The sequence below is a fragment of the Lates calcarifer genome, linkage group LG20 (genome assembly GCF_001640805.2).
Source record: "Lates calcarifer isolate ASB-BC8 linkage group LG20, TLL_Latcal_v3, whole genome shotgun sequence".
In the NCBI taxonomy this organism is placed as follows: domain Eukaryota; kingdom Metazoa; phylum Chordata; class Actinopteri; family Centropomidae; genus Lates; species Lates calcarifer.
In genome coordinates this window covers 536,110-555,459 of record NC_066852.1, presented here as the reverse complement: position 1 = coordinate 555,459, position 19,350 = coordinate 536,110, and the positions used below count along the sequence as shown (strand labels likewise).

Sequence of the window (19,350 nt, the reverse complement as noted above, 5' to 3'; positions counted from 1 at the left end):
GAACCATTTTCTGTACAAGATTTTGTGTTCAAAATGATCCATTCAGCAGAAGGGTATATTTTGCAATTACAGTTACATGACCTCCATTTTCTCATGTCAAATGTTAAGGAAATTCTACTTTACTGCACTGAGTCCAGGTAAAATCTATAATGCTGCTGTAAATAGATTTCACCAAACGCAGATACAAGTTACAGTTCCTGGCAGAAGCTCATTGTTTTTACAGAGGGTGTCTTCCAGAAATCAACCACGGCTGAGCAGTCATACTTCACATACCTTCAGTCTTCCCTTGCTTTTCAAATACTCTGCTGACTAAGTTTCGTCCCCTCCCTCTGTGGATGTTTTCCCAAAGTCTCGAACACGTGACTCAGCAGGAACTTTCTGTTCTGTTCAGTGAAACGAGGCTGTGAATGATTGACGAGAGAAGACAGGGTCACCTCGACGGATGTAGGTCAAACTATTGTTGTGCTGTAGATAATCTTGAGACAACAAGCAAAGACAATAAAGATAATGTGCTGTAGCAGCTTCACATCACACAAGCACTGAGGGAAAGTACTGAGTGTGGGCTGGTTTAATCAAGCAACTGTCGCAGTCATCCAAGGTTTTAAAAGCAGTGTGGCTGGAAAACAGTTAAAGAGATTTTGTACAGGCATTTGTAGTCCCCAGAAGATGAATCCTACTCACTATGGTGATGCCCTGGCTTATTAAAGGTGCTACACGTGAGTTTGCTACAGGTACAGAGCCAGCATAGTTAGCATTAGCAGCTGTTTACTTACCAGCATAGAGGAAACGTTCCAAGTTCAGCTTCAAACTTCATTCCTTTACTCGCAGTGGGCCGGAAAGCAGTGCTAGTGTTCAGCTCTTATTTTGCTTTTATTTCAAACACTTCTTTTCTTCTATTTAAGTTAGCATGATAACCAGCTAGCCCCAACCACGTCTCATTACTTTACATACACCATGTTTTGGCTTGATTGAGAGTCTTTGTTTTCTATACATGAAAACCGCTTAACCACTCAGGGTAGATCTATCTTGACAATCTACACAAGTAGCACATTATCCAGGTAACGTTAGCTATGTAGCTATACGGCAGATAGCTCTGCTGCGGTCTCTGGCGAATTGATGGTAACAATTTTTCTGTTAACATTAACCGTAACATTAATTTGGCCACAGCCCATAAGGAACAGTTCTAACCATTCTAAGAGTTTAAAGCATATTTTCATGATTATTGCAATAACATCATAAATCGCAATTATTTTGGCCAGGATGATCGTCACAGGGAATTTTCATATCGTCCCTTGACTAGTTCATATATTGATTCACATCTGTGAGCCCCTACCTCTCACAACAACACAACTTCACTTGTTTTCCAATTTACTGATTTCCATCTCTGACACAATGCTGCAGCTACTTTTTCATAAACCAATTTCAATGCTAAACATCACTTTAACTGGATTTTTTTTTTTTAAATCAAAATAAAATGTTCTGTCTGGCAGAATTGAAGATCCTTGAGGGAAACTTTTGCTGAGACAGCTGGTGCTGCAGGTGCTGAGAGAAGACAAAGGTAAAGTTTCGTAAAAAGACTTTGTTTGAAGGTTGTTGCCTGAAACTTCCCCTGCTCTGTTTCTATACTGATACTCTGCAGCCACGTCAACAAACTCAGTTTAGATGAGTCACACTCACGAGTGAACCCATAAAGCTGGATGTTCATACATGGTGTTCAAACTGTGCAGAATAATAATAAATGACACAGCCTGTGCATGGAGGAAATTAGACACAATTCCCTGTCAAACAACCTTCTGTTGTTTACTTCACACTGTTTTCTCCCTGAGAACCGATCCAACCACAGCTTCCAGTGATGCAAATGTCCAATTCAGTTCTAGGATCAAACGGCTCGGCTGACTGCACTTTGGCAAGATATTTTAGCAAAAAAAAAAAAAAAAGAAAAGAAAAAAAGATCTGCTGAATCAAAATCAAGCTTTCTGTTCCCAAAATGAGGCTCTCAGTGTCTTTTAATGTCATAACGATACAAATGTTTGTTGCTAGCATTCAGCAACTGTAGCTCCTATGACACTTCGTGTGTCATCGCCTGTGGATCATGGGATATATAGTTTGATGGACTTTATAGATCTAAATTCACCATTTTATAATCCATTCTAACATGTGGAAGGTTCAGCTGTGTCTCAACAACAGATTCTCTTGACAAAAGCAGAAGTGGAAACTGTTACACTACAGTGATAAACCTAACTGTAGCACGCTAACACGCCAACCAAGATTGTGAAAATGGTAAATCACCAGTATGTTAACGTTGTTATTGTGTGTGAGACGTGTCTGAAGCTGCCATACCGCCGGCTACTTCAGATATATAACATTTCATAGATGAAAAGTTAACTTTGACTTCTATTACTTCTCTTTCGGCATATTTCACTCTAAATGTAAACAGAATTGTTAAGTTTGACAAAAGTATAATGAAATGGTGAAATTATGACTTTTATCAACTAAGTTTGTAGTTATTCAAAACAATAACAATACAGTAAGACATAAAAATATAGAAGAACTCTTAGAACTCTTAATTATAAAGGACAAGTTCATCTCATAAAGTAAAATATACATTTGACTATAAAAGATAAAGCATTTTTAATTTAACTAAGTATCTTTTTATTGTTCCATACTTTAATCTTTGCTTTTTCCTCTTATGAATCACTGGATAATTTTACGTCTTCATGCCTCTAAAAACTAAAAACGTAGCCATGCTTTAACGATCAACGTTGCTGCAAAGAAGCTACTATTTCTTTCACACATCTTAAACCCGGCGGCACAGAGGATCTGTGGAATCACCACAGTTACATAGGTGGGCACCATAATTTGTGTCAATGAGAAATGTGGTCACCATCTCCCCTCCTGCTTCGGAGTTACACCTATGAATAATGGCCAGGAAAATGTTTTTGTAGGACATTATGATGTTGACTTTTAACCTTTGGGATATAAAACGTCGTCATTTTATCCCATTTGACATTTGTGTGAAATTTTGTCATGATTAGTGAATGAAATCTTCAGTTTGTGCAGTCACAGTGACCTTTGACTTTTGACCTTTGAACATTAAAATCTAATCAGTTCAGGTTTTAGTCCAAATGAATATTTGTGGCACATGTAAAGAGAGATCAGAGAAGTCAGAAACTGCTGAGAGACGAACTAACACATTGTTGGTTTCGCCTTTTTCATGGGATTTGTAGACAATGAGAAAAATATCTAATCACTCTGCACTGATCCATCATGTCCTCCCCTGGAGGCAGAGACAATCTGTCTCAACATGCTCTCTTCAAAAGATCCTCACCCTGACAACATCTCTTGTTTACTTCAAAAAAGGCATCATGGCGATAATGTGTTATTTCCTACAAGGATAACACTCAGCTGCTGCCCTGTTCATGGTCAATTTTCCTCACTCTCTCCTCAGTGTCATCCTGTTTATCTTCACTTCTGTCTCTGCTGATTAAATCGACCTTCGTTATGGCTCTGTCACACTCTCCAAAGACACTGAGGTTTTTTGAAGATTATGGGCTATAAGATATCCAAAATCCAATCAGTTCATCCTTGAATCCAAGTAAATGTTTGTGCCGTGTGTAATCTGCTTGTTAAGTCCTGACTTAACGGCTGTGTTTCGGTCATCAATCCTTTTCTGTGGTTGGCCTTAGCTAGCTTTGTCAAGCTAAGGTGAAAATAGATGACCATAGCTAGCTATTTTTGCTATTTTGTGGGAGCACAGAAAAGGACTGACAACTGAAACATGAAGATGTGGGCTCATAGCAAGAAACATCCTGTAAAACCCACAGCTTATATCAGGGGTACCTGCTTTTACCAGCGGAGGAGTCGATTTCCTTTTTTAGTGCATTAGCCGTGTTTTAAAAAATCCACACATATGTTCTTTTGGTGTAAAAGGAGTATATGTACGTTTTTGCTAAAAGTAACTTTGGCATTAACAGCTGTACCAGTCTACAAGAAACACTGCAAGTTCAGTTCTAATTCTATCACTTCTTTTCTTCTACTTAAGTTAGCATGCTAACTAGCTAGCACCAGCCTCTCACATCTCGTAATACAAGGTTACGATCGTGAGTTTCTGTGGCATCCAGTCTGACCTCAGTCTTGTAAACACAACAACGGCTAAAGCTCTTGGTAAGTAAACAGCTGTTAATGCTAACAATAGCTAAATAGCCTGAGCAAAAACTCACATATAGCACCTTTAAACAAAAGTTACAAAAGTGAAAATTCAATGTTTCCATTCTGTAATAATATGTTTAATATGGGAGTAAATAGGCATCTTAATGAGGTGATTTATTCTCAGATTATGAACTAAACCGTGTTATTGTAACCCTGCTGTTCAGAGGTCACTGATATAAACTGGGTCAATTCGGCTACATGCGTTGTAAATTTAATTTTCTATGCGTTTTATGTGTGTGGAAACATGTCTTCAACATTTCCACTGCAGTGACATCGCCCTCAGACGTCAAGACATCTGAGGCATTAAATGAAGATCTGAAATCTGTCCTGAAACTATTGATAATATGGACAAGAAGGGAAAAATGGTGCTGATGATAGGTTAAAAATGTATCTCACACAGAACACATAGTTGGCACTTTTCCTGTAAATAACGTAAAAGCTAAAAACACAAAATCTTGAGAGGGAGGACAGGAAGAAGAGAAATGTCCTTCCTCTCGCTGCAGATTTTTACTCTATTGTCTGTCTTTTCTGTGAATTCTGTCACAGTCTGAACGTACTGTCTGAAATCCAACAGTATCCAGTCTCTCCAGAATGAGATCCGTCTCATCCTGGAGACTGGTATCAAGTCCAGAGCAGGGGTCTACAGTCCATCTACTGGTCCATCGGCTGTGGAACAGATAACGAGCTGATGAAGGCGTCGTAGTGCTGCGGGTGGCAGCGCTTGTACTCGTTGATTTTCCTCTTGATCTGTTTGGGTGTGTCCTGGTAGTAGTTCTTCTCATCTCTGGCCATCGCCTGCAGAGAGGAAGAAACAACAGGAAGAGTCAGCTTGAACCATGCTGGGAGCTCACTGTAAACTCTGACAGATGCCAAACTCTTTCCTGAAAGTTTTTTCCATACTACAGAATTAAATGTAGCAGTTGAATAGTCACAAAAATACCTCCATTCTTAACCACCTTTCCTTGACCTTGATGAAAAACATGATAAAGTCAAGGAAAAATGTGAAGAACTGATAAGGACTGTGTGTGTGTGTGTGATTGTGGTATTTAGAGAATCCGACTGCACTTATGGTTGCGTTCCAGTTGTACTCGGAAGTCGGAATTTCCGAGTTCCTAGATGGACGTTTCAACCAGTGCCAATGTTAGCTAACTGCAACCAATTTCCTCCTCCATTTCTCGTCACAAGGAAAGCAGTAGAGGACGCTGAACTTTTTTAAAACTCCAATCTTTTCAAACAACACGGGGCTCAGCACTGCGACATCTCAAAAACAAGCTAGCATTTGCAAAGTTGGATCCAGCAATAGTATTTTCATTGGTTGTGACGTCACAACTTATCAAGCGGATATTGATACGGTGGCTTGGACTTTAAGCATTAATCTCAAACCAAATTACATCAAAACCAAATTTCAAGGCTGAGCAGCCAAAAGATAATGAGATGGAATAAGAGAAGAAAAAAATCTTGAGAAGTTATTTAACTGGGGGCACATGTCTATATTCTGGTCTAAACTTCAGCTAAAACCTTAAATCTGCCCTGTTTTAGTACAAACTGATCCCCCCGTTATGTGTGATGTTGTGTTGATCATCGAAACACTGCAAAAACACTTTTTAGAGGGCGGTTATATAAAGAATTGTCACAGTCGTGCAGGTGACTGACTCAGCTTTTCAGAATTTAGAGTCAAGGATGGAATATTTTCTGTCAAAGGATATTTTATTGTGTAAAGAAAAAAAAAAATACACCCTCACACACAGTATCCTCTATCCTAATATCCTCTCTTTTATTGACTGATTCTGACTTGGCAGAGCTCCCAGTGATGACTCAGTCCCATTTAAAGCAACTGTTGGAAATCCATTTCAATGAGGCACTTTTCTGATAAAAGCTCAAGTAATTTAAACTCCTGACACTTGCCGCTCTGAGTAATATAAGCTAAAAACACACTGAGCGTGTCCACTTCTCTCTGAAGTCATGAAAGAAAACAGAAGTCAGCAGCTGAGAGGGAATAGCACAGAGCCGAAACCTTATTCGTCCTTCAGCAGAACAGCTTCGTTTGCAAACTTCAAGGCGTTTCCGTCATCAGGTGCAGTACACATAGAAATATTCAACTGGCCAAATTAAGTTTCCTCAACAGCAACTGAGCACGTCCAACATGGTACAAAGAGAGAACGGTTTAGACCTTGGAAGGCAGCCCTCAGATCTCAGAAGTCAGAGTGTCCTTGAATGCACTGTTAAAACTTTTCATACAGATTAAGTTCAGCTGGTGAATATCTGACATTAAACGATGGCCAATGATGCTTCAGTAAACTTCCTCATTCAGCATTTTCTGTTTTTCCAACAGCTCCATGTGTCGCCATGATTAAATAAAATAAAATAAAATTAAATTAAATTAAATTAGAAATCCGACCTAAGGGTTTGTTCCAGTCAAAGATCTTTGTGTGCTCAGTTAAGAACTGGTATATTACCGCTGGCAGTAGAGGTGGGCAGATATTAAGGAACACGAGAGGAGCAATGTTTAGAACCCTGACTTGTTTTGGTCGTCTGGTGCAGATATGTTGAATTGACTTTTTAAGGTGGAAACCTTTGCTTTGGCGACATTCATAGAAGATGCTTGGCAGCTGAGACAAAAGACTGTATCCAGGTTGACAAGTGACTTCATGGAAATGTGTATTTTTATTTGTCATGAAGCCATCATGGTGTCCATATGGGTTGGGCACCAGAAAGGTGCAAGACACGTAAATAATCAATCAGTCAGTAGTTTATGTCAGACGTTTGTGTTGCTAAAATCCATTATCGGTTGGTCTCTGCCTGTATTAAATATAAAGGTCTTTGCTGAGTGAAATAACAACTCTGCTCTTTCTTTAAAAGTTTCATGTGGAGAAGTGGAGTGAATCAGATGAGTCGCTGTGGGTCGAGTGTTGAAATATAATGAAATAAATGGAAACCACGCTAAAAAGGTAAGAAGTCAGTCTAATACTTAAGCTTCAGGAAACAGCTGACGTCGTTCAGGGAACACTGAAGCTTCAGTTCGAGCTCTTACCTTGTAGTCGTCTTTGTGTTCTTGGATCATGTACTGAACGTACTCGATCAGGTCTGAGGATAACGTCTTGGAGTCTTTCTCCGGACGGCTGGCCTCCTCTTCCAGCTCTGCTCAACAACAACACACACCAAAAAAACCCAACATTAACAGCAGTCTCAGAGGCCTCCAAGAGACAAAAGATTAATTATACTGTTCCATCTTGCAAGCTTTTATTGATTTAGTTGACTTTTCTTTCTTGTTCATTTTCTTTTTCAGAGCTTTGACGCTACCACTGGTCTGCTGGAGGAATAAATAAGTCATTCAATCCAGAGAAGCTGCTGCTGCTGCTGAAGGTCGACTCCTCTGAGCATGCATAATAACAAAAACATGCTGTTAAAGTGAAGCTCTGCTTCCATTCACACCAGTCTGATAATTAGTCCAAATGAATAAAGAGAAAAGATCCTTGGAGGTGGTGTGAAACAGCCTTTTGTATAAAGGTGACGAACAGGAGTCGTGACGTTAAGTGAAAGTGAAGGAGGAAGTGACTTCACCTAATTTGAATGGAATCATTCAGAGAGGCAACACAAGGACGTACGGAGCTTTCACACAGACTTTAACTTTTATCCAAAGCCTGAACTATCTTAACGACACACCGAGCAGCCACAGCTTTAAAAGCACTGACAGGTGAAGTGAATAACATCGATCGTCTCATTACAATCCAATGTTCTGTTGGGAAACCTCGGGTCCTTCATTCACCTGGATGTTACTTAACACATACCAGCCACCTAAACACGACGTCAACGTCTCCACCACTAAGCTTCCAACTGGTCATTTCATTTAGCTCTGAGCTCTTCTACAAAAGCCTTTCTTCTTAGAAAGTTAGTGAGAGTTTGAAAGAGCGTGAGTAGAAACACAACGAGGCTGTAAAGGTGGACTGGTGAGTAGATGGGTTTTCATGTTAACGTCCCCGACAACCTCTGTAGTCTCATTTAGACACTCGTTAGCAACCGCCTTTTTTAAGACACGTAAAAGCTTCAAACATCAGGAGTGGGGGATTTACTGACCCATTTTATGTCTGGAGAATCAAACCTGAAAATGTCTTGAGCTTGTGTTAAAACCACAGACCTTATTTCAGACATTTAACCAGAAACACACTGACTCTGGGATGAGGGAACAGGAAGTGCTAACATGCTAACAAGCTAACTTACTTCCTGGTTTTAGGACTCAGGAAGTCAGAAAGTACAGAACAACCTGCAGAATAAAAGCACAGTAAAGAAGTGACTTACGGTTGAGGACGTAGGGCTTGGTGACGATGTTGACGGGAGCTTTAGTCTCTTTGTCGTCGCTGAGGAGCTACACGTGTGAACAAAAACAACATTATGAAGAACAATGTAGGTCAGGGGCCACTGTTTGTTTGGATTCTGGGTTAATAAGCCAGGTCAGAGGACGGTAAACAACATGTTTATCCTCCACACATCATCCGTCTTCTCTAATGTGTCAAGACAGGGTATGAAATGTGGGGTTTTTCAGCACAGAGACAACAGAGTTTTAACTGTGTTCACTCCTGAACCCAGAAGAAGAGGAAGAGGCAAAAAATAATTAATCATTTACGTGTCATTCGCTGTTGTTAAGTTAACAGAATGAAACCTTGTCTGAGGCTGCTGGAAAACAAGCTGCAGCCCAGAGGACGAGATTAACTTCAATTAACCTCTGGGAGAAACTGTCAGCAAGCAACTGAACACTGAACAACAACAAAATTAATTAAACGGGATGAAAAAATAAAAAGGCATTTATATGACTTACAATCACTGGTGTTAGGAGCAGTTACATATCTGTCAGCAGTGGATGATTAAGGATTACTTTTTTATTGCATTTTAAGAATTGAATTTGTTTCTGTGGGAAAGAGTTTAACCTTTAAAAAATCCATTGATCATCACACAGATCCCTTAAAATAAACTCACGGTCCCTTAAATGTGTGAATTTATTCCCTTAAAGAATCAGTTTTATCCACATTTGTTCTGAAAATCCGTTAAAGACATGAGATCTTTAACTGGTTCTTCTGATTTCACTTGTGTTCAGTCGTCAGCGCTCTGTCGCTCCCTTCTGGCGCAAACAAAAACTACAGAACGTGAACACAAATGTAAAGCAAACAGCTGCAGAGGAGACTCTGCTAATTCAGTGAATCGATCAGCAGAAATCTGCAGAGACAGTTTATGTAAGGTTGACTACTTGTCAGTTAAGACAGTGGACAGACAACATCTGTCAAACAAAATGAGGTCAAACTGCAAATAAAGTAAAAACAAAAGATAAAACATAAAAACAAACAGAACAGAAACGAGTTGTTCACAGAATCGTCTGAATCTGATCACAGCGAGAGTTGAACTGTGATCTGGATCTTTTCTGGACACGACATGTGCGCTCAGATGAATCCTCCTCTCTAAATAAATCAACCCACGGCAGTCACTTACCCTCTGTTTCTTTATCGGCAGAGTCCGGTTCGGATCAAACGCCAGACCCATCTCCTGCAGGTTCCTGGCCATCGACTTCTTGTCGTCCCAGGCGTTTCGAATCTGTGGACTGAAGGAAAAAGAAAGAAGAGACGAGTCAGAGTCATGGTGATGACAACCTGACGCACAAACAGTGCTGTTACATCTAAAAGACGATAAAAAGTTCTATCCAATAATAAACGGATTCATTTGTTCTGTATGAGCTCGTGCCAGATGTTAGTGTTAACAAGAGAAGAAAAACAAAACACAGAATCAGAATTAGAGTCAGAATACTTATCTTCCAGGAATCTGTTGTGTGCTTCATTCACACACAAATAAAATAACAACATAATGCAATATCTTCTAAGTATAAAATACAATGTATGTAGTTAATATTTACATGACATTTACAATTTTTTAAGTTGTGGTTCGATCTGAAGCTAAAGCCTCGTGTTGCTGCTTGTTTTGTTTTTCGTGAAAACCAGTTGTTGTGGTGTTTGATAGAGAGTTAAAGAAAATAGTGAAATAAACAGCTAAACACACAAGAGTTATTATGAAAGAGGATTTCACACAATCTGGCAACACAAAAATTGTACTTTTCTTATAACTAATATGTAAAGTATCAGTCAGTGATTCATGAAGTATTAATAAACACATTGTTTACAGCTGGTAAACCTTTTTAATATTAAGGTGACATTTGAGACGCTATGATAACTGTTAAAAACCATAAACTAGCCTTAGTTACCTTTATAATCTCTAACTTTAAAACTTTATTACACCTGCTTATTGACAGTTACTGCTATGCTATCATTGGTTTGAATGGAGGTGGACAAAATAATAGGAACACCTGTCAACAGCAGCACAAAGCCAAACCAAAGGATTTATTCCATCTGTTGTATCAGAGTGTATGAGCTGTAGCAGAACTGTTAGCTAACTGTTAGACTTATTTATGATGTTGTAATTCTGTTTTTTTTAATCATAAATTAAGTGAGGAAGAAGAGTGACACTTTAAATTATAATTAAACAGTTATCTGCCTGTTTTTATAGTGTTGTCTTTGATAGATTTGACCATTTAAAAGCGAATGAAAATAATTTGAGCTGTAGAAACCTGTCTTTACACTGAGCTTTATTAAGCTAAACCTGGGTGGAACCGGGTCTGCAGCAGGTTTAAGTGAATCCTCTGACACCTGGACCTGGACCAGGACTCAGCAGTAGGACCTGAACCACAGGTTTAAACCCGTAAATCTGAGCTAATGACAGTAAAACAGCCTCAGTCAAACACATGCCCAACATCAGCTAGCATGCTAACATGCTAACTGTCCCGCACTCACTTCTCTATCCTCGGGTTGCATTTCTTTATGAACTTCTTCTTCATCTTCTTCCGGTCCTGGTTGTAGTCGAACTTCTTCCTCTTGCCGGACTTCTTGGCTTTCGGCATGTTTGTGTGTTTTGTCTCTGTTTTCTCAGCTCGGAGGTTTGTTGCTCTGAAAACGCAACGTGCAGCAACAGCAGGGGAAGAAACAGGAAGCACGTGTATGGTTGTTCCCGTCACGTGACTTCAGGCCACGCCCCGTTTTCCACCTTTGACCTTTTTCAAAATTTTTAATTTTTACGTTTAAAAAATGTATTTTAAAGCTGACGCAATATGTGACAAAAATGACATAGAAAAAATGACATTTTAAAAAATAATGATTAAAAAAATACACATATTTAAATACGTACAATAGGAATCAAAATAATGAAATTATTACATCAGACATTTGATGAAATAAACCATAAAGTAAAAGCAAATTTGAGGAAGTGGTCAGACTAAAAAAAACAGTATAAAAAAAACATTTATTGTTATTTAAATGTTTTTAAAATATAAGATAATCACATGACCTCATGGACAGACTGTATAGATACCTGATTAACTGACCAATTGTTTTTTATGATTGTAAACAAAAAAGTGATTAAAATATGTAAACTTTAGCTTCAGGCAGCGATCAATTAGTCAAATGTATTGATAATGTAAATAATTACTGGTTGCAGCCGTACAGTTCTTCTCTGATGGAGTAATAACATCTTGCCTGAGGTTTTCTATGTTTTAATTACTTGGCACACAGAAATAATGGAAGCAAATCTGATAAACACAACACAGCTGGACCATAAGAGTTCATATAGTACTTTAAAAGTCTCAGAACAAGGTTAAAAACAACAAAAACAAACACATAAAGTTAAAACGATAAAAAAAACCAACACCTTTAAATCTGTGTCTTTGTCCATGTCTTTGAGTTTCAGAGACAAAGGTTGGAAACACCTGCAGTTGCAGCATTTATCCTCTAGGTGTCAGTGTGAGCCAAAGAAGTTACTCACAAAAGTTCAGACTCGTTCAGACAAATGTATTTTGTAGATTACCTGAACTTTTCAAGTTTATTTAGAGAATTTAATGAACGGTAACAACAGAACTATACTATATATGTGGTTTGAGAGAGGAGTGAAAGAATCTAGAATCTAGAACGACCATCTTTGATCAGAGGTGAATTAGAATCAAGTTTACAGTTGACGCTCAGAGTGAACTTCTGGGCTTAAGTCTCATTTCTTTTCGATAATCTTCTTCTTTAGTTTGGGTTTGGGTAGAATCCGAGGATGGTCTCCAGATGGACGTTCTTGAGCTCTGAAAGCCTGATCACTAAGTGACCAATAACTGATCAATAACTCTATCAACCCTCTGCCTGATATGAGCTGCAGGACAAAACGATGAAAGTCTGTCTTAATGCACCTTTAATGCACCGTGGTGCGTTCATTGATCCGTGCTGGGGAGAGATGAGCCACAAAGAGCAGCAGCAGCTCTGGAGTCAGTTGTGTATTGATTTTTGTATCTGATTGTGAGAAATAACAAAAATCTAACATTGGTTTTCTGCACATATTGATCACATTGAATTTAAGAGTCATAATACATCACATAGAATTTGAAATATGTCTGAAAATCAAATTAAGGCTGAACAAATCAAGACAGTAGCATCCTCCTGCGACTTGTATGATCAATTTTTTTTGAATAAAAGATCAATAATTTTGTCTTTAAAATGTCACAAATAATATAATAATATGACATTTTAAATAGCAAAATGCTGCAGCAGGTTTTTCACAGTTTAAAAGTTGCATCCAGTGACAGGAAACTCAAGATCCAAACCCTGGATTTTTCAGGATTTCTTAGTTAAATCCTGGATGTGGAGTTAAGATTATTTTGTCAAACCATTTATTCTGCTATTAACTCTCTGAAGTCCAGGTGCATTCTGGGTAATTTGTTTCTGCCAATTCTCTATTCATTTAATCTTTGTTTAGCACCTTTTAAACTACTCTTAACCCAGACGCATGGTCTTCTTTATTTTCAAACATAAATCTGATTTATAGGCTAATTTCATCAGTTTAATAAAGTATAAAGCAAAAACACTCAATATATTATTATAGAGCCATTAAAGGTTAAAAAAATCTATTCTTTCATGATTTATACTCACAAACACAGCAGGGAAATGGTAAGAAATATAAGTATAATGCAGTCTTTTTGCTGTAAAGTAGGATTGATCAGTTAGTTAGAGACTGTAATACAACACTTCCTGTTTGTGTTTGCTTCATTTTTATACGGCAGATGTATAAAAATGTATTTAAAAATTTGACTTTCCTTGTTTGGGTTCAAAGTTGACGTTTCATCGTTTTCTGTTTTTCTTTCACAGAACGATAAAGTTCTGTGATTCTAAATAAAAATGACTCGATGTTTTCAGCCTCTCAGAAGCAAAAAAAAAAACCACATTAAAGTTGTGTTGTTGTTTTTAACGCTAACAGTAATTTAATGTCGTTAAATGATTATTATTATTATTAGAGGCTGTAAAATGTGAGCAGAGTGAGACGTCTGTCTCCTCCTCCTCCTCTCTGACAGCAGCTCCAGGGCGGAGGGAGGAGAAAGAGGAGGGGAGGAGGAGGAGGGGAGGTGCGGACTGTCACCGGACGGGGACTGAACGAAAAGGCACAAACCGGAGAGTTGAATTTTTCCTCCTCGGCTGGGCGGTGGGAGGGAGGCGGTGGACGGTGTTTAAGGGAGGATAAGCTGAGATTGAAGCCGCCGCGGGGGACCAGGAGCTCGGTCTGCTGCCGCTGTCGGTGTGACCGCCCCCCCCTGCTCCAGACAGCATCAACATGGAGCTGGAGAACATCGTGGCCAACACGGTGCTGCTGAAAGCACGGGAAGGTAAGGATGGAGATGGCGGTGTGACAGCTCCTCTCTCCCGGTATAGATCACCGACGACACGGCAGCGGAGGGATGCCCCGGACACGACTGATATAAACTGCTACTGCACTTCCTCTTGGCCGATGATCAAATCTTTTGATGCTGCGGCTCAGCATGAACAGGATATTACCTAAAATACGCGCCGTTCTCTCGAGTGGATAGTACCCGACGCGCCGAACTCCATTTCAAACTCGAGTAATTTAAAGTTTTCTGGCTCATCCGGGAGTTTACGTAGATGATATAAACAGGACGAAACGTATTTTCAACTCTTTAGCAAACAGTGGTCAATTCGGCTTGGTACTTGTACATTTAATGTCCCTTAATTGTACAAAATCTCTTCCTTCCTTGTTCACGGTGCTCACAGTAAACTGTCAGTAACACTGGTGTAACACGCTAACCACCTTCAGCTGAACTAAGGCAGTGGCGATGCCAAGCTAGCAGGTTGTGGTACTTTAATATGTACTGTAACGAACTATTGTTTCCTACTATAGGCCGAATTAAAGAGTGGACTCCAGAGATTTGTTAAGCGTTAACATTGTTGTGTACAGTGAACGCACACGGAAGCGGCGAAAGGGCGCGTAAAATTGACACATTTTTAAACCGAGTTTGGCGTGGCTCCGACCGAGGTTCGCGAAACGCGAAGTTACGAGGTCCGGAAGGGGTTGCAACTGTGAAATGTGTCTGCAGCGACACATCGGGTTTCCCTTGCTGATGTTGCAGCATCGTCCTGTCGTTTTGCGAAACAGGATGTTGAGGCAGAGCAGCCGTGTTGTAGCTACTGAGGTTTGTACTTTTGTGCACAGGATTGCAGTTTATGATTTTAGTGTTTCATTTAGTCTTCCTCTTCTTTAGAATAAAGAGAGGCCTTTTTATTTGCAGAGCAGTCCAGATTTCTGGAGCCTCTCCAGGTTCACAGGTCAGATAAATGTTTAAAATACAAACTGCACCACAACAAATATTACATCCGCCAAACAATGGTACACTTGTGTGTCTCTTAACAACACTCTTGAGCACTTACAGTGTAAACCATAAACAGACGTCTTATTGTGAACAATGGAAACATCATCAGAGCCCTTTGTTATTGTTCCTCTGGTGACTCATTGCCAACATAATCCTAATGCCATCTGCAGAGGGACACGAGAAGATTGAGTGTCATGATCCCTCATGTGAGCTTATCTGCTCAATTCAGCTTATCTGCTGTGCTCGTAGAGGACCAGGACTCAGGCCTCTGCGCTGGCACCTGTCCTCCACCCCCGGCCAAAGTGCTGGGCCTTGACCTCTGACCTCTCTGGAGCCCTGTAGAAAAGATGGTCTTTTATCAATGGGGAACAAAACGTGTAATATCATTGTCATTATTACCTGAGTCTGTTGGGTAAAGTTCATGAATTTAAATTTAGACCTACAGACAGACTGACTGGGCTTTGTTTGTTATTTGATCCAGTTACAAAGGGAGACAGTCACTATCATGCAAAGATTTATAAGTTTGATGGACATGCTAGGGAAATGTAAAGTGAATTATGCAGCCAGATGCCAACAAATAATCAGGTGTAACCACACAGGATGACAACATGGGTGTTTATAGGTCCTTATATTTTACACCTTTCCGGTGTTTAATTTGATCTGTGAGAAGATATATTTGTGGTTTTAAGTATCAGAAACCACATGCTAACAGGTTGTTGCCTCCTCCTGCTGTCGCTTGGTTAAACTCACCGCTAAATGCGGATGTTTACGGCCACAGCTGACGAAAACTGTGAAGCAGTCAGTGCTGAAATGGGCAAAAGCAAATATCAAATTCAGACTAAAATGTTCTGATATTTCAGAAAAAGGCGAAGGCTGTGCAACAATTGTGCAGTGTTTCCTCAACAATTTTCTGTCTTGTAGCTGCAGGATTGGTGTTATTGTGTTGTTGATGAAGTTAAAACAACAAAAAATACAAAAAAGACAAACAAATGTCACTTTCAACAGTTGATTGAATCGTCAAGGTTGTCCTGGCATTGGCTTGAGACTTTAAATTTTTACAGAAAACCTGCTGAAAAGTTTTAGCCAGCCATCCATCCATTATTAAAAAATAGTGAACGTTACATCTCCTTGCTGAAACTCAGGGAAAACGACGTGACAACTAAAGTACTTTCAGAGTAGAAGTAAAAATTAAAGTGATTTGTTTTTCCGATAATCTCAACAACAAAGGTGGGGAAGATTACAAGAGGTGGCACCAACCAATGAACCTAGTGTATTTCTAGAAATAGTTACCTGTGTAACTATTGTGCTACCCTCAGTCATCTACCTTTTTCTAACAGGTGGAAACCAATCTGACTTGTTAGCAACTGGAGAGAAAACAAGGGAGGAATGGATCACTGCCATTTACAGTTCCTCCAAGCCTAATGTGATGTTCAAAACCTTAAGGATATTCATGTTACGATCGTATATACAAGCTAGCAGAATTATGGTTAGCAAAGAGTCAAGCTTGAGATAAAAAGTTTTAACTTCTTGGTGCTGAAAGAAAAAGTAAAAAAGTGTAAGAGTGTGGAAAAAGGCCTTAAACGCCTCATCCAATCCGTAACCTTGTTTTCTCATTCGTTCTTGGCCAGTATTTGGTTCGTCTCTCAGCTCCTGTTGCTTCAGTTTGGCCTTTGCTTTTAAATCTTGTCTCTTGTGAGTCATAACCAATGTTATGAAAGTGCAGCTCTGAGTTGCCGGAGTTCTCCTTTAACTACATTTTGCTTACACTTCACATTACTGCTGACCATTTTCCGAAGCGTGCCCTTCGTCCTTAGAGCGATTTCCGACCTCCCTAGGAAGCGATTAGTGCCGGTTAATTTCACTGTGCTTTGGAAATCAAATTGCAGAGTCCAGAAAAGTTGTTTGAAAGCCATCTGCAGAGGGACATGAGAAGATGAGTATCATGATCCCTCCAGTGTAATTAATCACGATTAACTTAACTGTGCTTCATCACGAGTCGGAGGCAGTGCCTTGCCGCCTTCTATCTGAGTTTGTTAACTGCTGTGTGCACATAGTTGTTTCTGTTTACAGTTATTCGTGGGAGGAAGAAATAGAAGAAGCAGAATAGACCCAGAACTGGAGCAGAGGTCACTGATAGAAGTTTTTTAGATGGTTTTAATATTGTTCTCAGCAACCGTGAAACAGCTGCTGTAATATAATCCAATGGGCAATCATCCATGTCACTGTTCGTCCACTAAAGTGGTTGTTTTTGTCACTGATAGACTCAGATTGTTATTATACGTGACAATATTAAGGATAGGATTCCTACAGAGTCAGAGCAGAGAGTAAGATCCCTTTTGTTTAACCAGAAACATCACTATATATCACTGCCAGACTCCACTGAGAAAATCAAGAATTTTACCAAGCAGAACACAGGAGTTCTGCTCGGTAAAATCCCTGTTTTTGTCAATGGAGTCTGGTAGTGATATATAGTGATGTTTCTGGTTAAACTAAAAGGATCTTCCTCTCTAATAAAAAAGGTCTGTCTCTGTAGCATTAGGCACCTTTCCATGTTGATGGCTACATGCGACAAGGAGAGAGGTAACAGGTGTGATTTTTGGATGTTCTCTCTTTGGACAGAGTGCTCAGTCTCTACTGTTAGTTTATATTTCAGTGTCACTTCCTGTCGGCAGAGACTTTTGAGTCATACTCAGCAGGGTTTCAGTTAGCAGTTAAAAGGGCCATGTGTGATTGTTCAAACAAAAATACCAACTGTAAGTCCAAACAGCTGCTTACAACTACTTCAGGTCAGGTGCGTTTAAGGGGAACGTGGCTGACGTCAAAGGCAAAATTACAAAACACTTTAATGACGATCTATAAATACCAGCCGGTAAATCGGTTAGTGGGTAATTTTCTCTTGACGTATCCCCCACCCGCCAACTTGTCTTAATGACGTGGGACACAACGAAGCAGCAGTCAAATGAGAGTTGAACCCAGACGACCTGCACTTTTACTTTTAGTGTTTTACTTGACCTCTTGACTAATTCTGTTAGTGTGAGCAAATGTGTAAGTGCTGACTGATCCTCCATCGATTCATAAAATGTTTTCAGAATGAGGGGCAAGGAGGCAGCACAGAAAATAAATACAATAATATGATATGAGTTTTAGTCCTGTTCTGTCTCTTTGATCAGACTTTGTTTGAAAATTTTAGATTCAAGTGCTCATCCAACATCTTTACTAACTACTTTTTGATATCTCTGTTGTTTTATCGGCAAAATAAATGCAATGAACAGCTGAAACAATAATTTCAATGACAGATAATTCATTATAAACAAGCAAAAATGCTAAAAATGCTCTGCTTTCTCACCTTTCTATGATAAAAACAAGACACTTAAAGATCCCAACCTTAGTTTAGGAATTTTTCTTTTACGTGTTTTCTGATATTTTACAGACTTAACATTTGTAAAGAAACAATCAGAAATTGAGTGTGCTAGAAGACAGAATACAGCTTGAAAAATCTGAAAAATATTATTTAAATCAGGACACTCATAAATCTGATCAGACACTGATTCCAACTGTCAGTGCAGGATTGTTTTGATATATAAGGTGCTAAAGACGCTTTTCGATCATCACTGTGCTACTTTCTGTTCCATTGTGACTCAAAATATTTTAATTATGTTCATACTGAAAAGCTAAATTATGTTCATGGAGTTTTCTGTTCATATTTTAAGCAGAATAAGTATCTGTTAGAGGAGCATAACAGTTATTTTGTTTGCATTAAACAGCTCTGACATGAGGTTTTTCCAGTTTCCAACACGTAAATTCTGAATGATACAGACGTGCCTGGAAAAACCACGTGTACACGAACGCCTCATGTCAGAAAAAGTCCATCATTCAAAGTAATTAAATGCAAATTAAATGGATGTAGTGCTGCCAGAGTCCGAGTCTGTGGTGTAGGCAACAAAAGCTCTTTGGTAAAGTTCAGGGAAACAATCCCCATTTTGGTTAAATAAACACTGAACTTTTTTCTGGATTAAACCAGACCAGGATGTTTACCTAAACCTGAACCAGGAGCTGAACCATAAAACTACTGGATATTGTTCTGTAAGATCAGATGTTTTGGCGGCAAACAAACACATTTATTGTGAACATTTTACTGAATATAAACATATTTGCAACTTGTCACATATATAAATTAAAAATATGTCCTCATTAATGTCATAAAGTCACAATTATACTTCCTTAAAATGTATTTGCTGTTGTATATATTTAAATATAATTCCTAGGAGACTCACAAGTCATAAACATGGGAATGTTTCCCATTGTTTCCTTTTGTCCTACATGACCTGAATGTAACATAAAACACAGGATGTTGGATGTTTCTGGTGTATTTCTTTAAATATATTTATTTAGAGGTTTTCTTCTCAATTTTAAATCTACTT

General features: G+C 39.0%; 2 protein-coding genes across 2 annotated transcripts in view; one reads left to right on the top strand and one right to left on the bottom strand.

Moving 5' to 3' along the window:
* Positions 1 to 4,264: 4,264 nt before the first annotated feature.
* On the bottom strand, positions 4,265 to 11,238 carry nop16 (NOP16 nucleolar protein homolog (yeast)). Its single transcript, XM_018679664.2, has 5 exons — positions 11,037 to 11,238; positions 9,688 to 9,796; positions 8,506 to 8,572; positions 7,241 to 7,347; positions 4,265 to 5,004 (listed from the first exon to the last, which is right to left on the bottom strand). The coding sequence occupies exons 1-5, from the start codon at positions 11,141 to 11,143 to the stop codon at positions 4,861 to 4,863; spliced, it is 534 nt and encodes a 177-aa protein (XP_018535180.1). The 5' UTR covers positions 11,144 to 11,238; the 3' UTR covers positions 4,265 to 4,860.
* A 1,381-nt stretch (positions 11,239 to 12,619) lies between these two features.
* The window catches only part of grk6 (G protein-coupled receptor kinase 6), a 55,729-nt gene continuing 48,998 nt past the window's right edge, over positions 12,620 to 19,350 (top strand). The window contains exon 1 of the mRNA XM_018679666.2: positions 12,620 to 13,930. Coding sequence (XP_018535182.1) covers positions 13,879 to 13,930 — 52 coding nt within the window. The 5' untranslated portion in view covers positions 12,620 to 13,878. The remainder of the gene's footprint in view (positions 13,931 to 19,350) is intronic.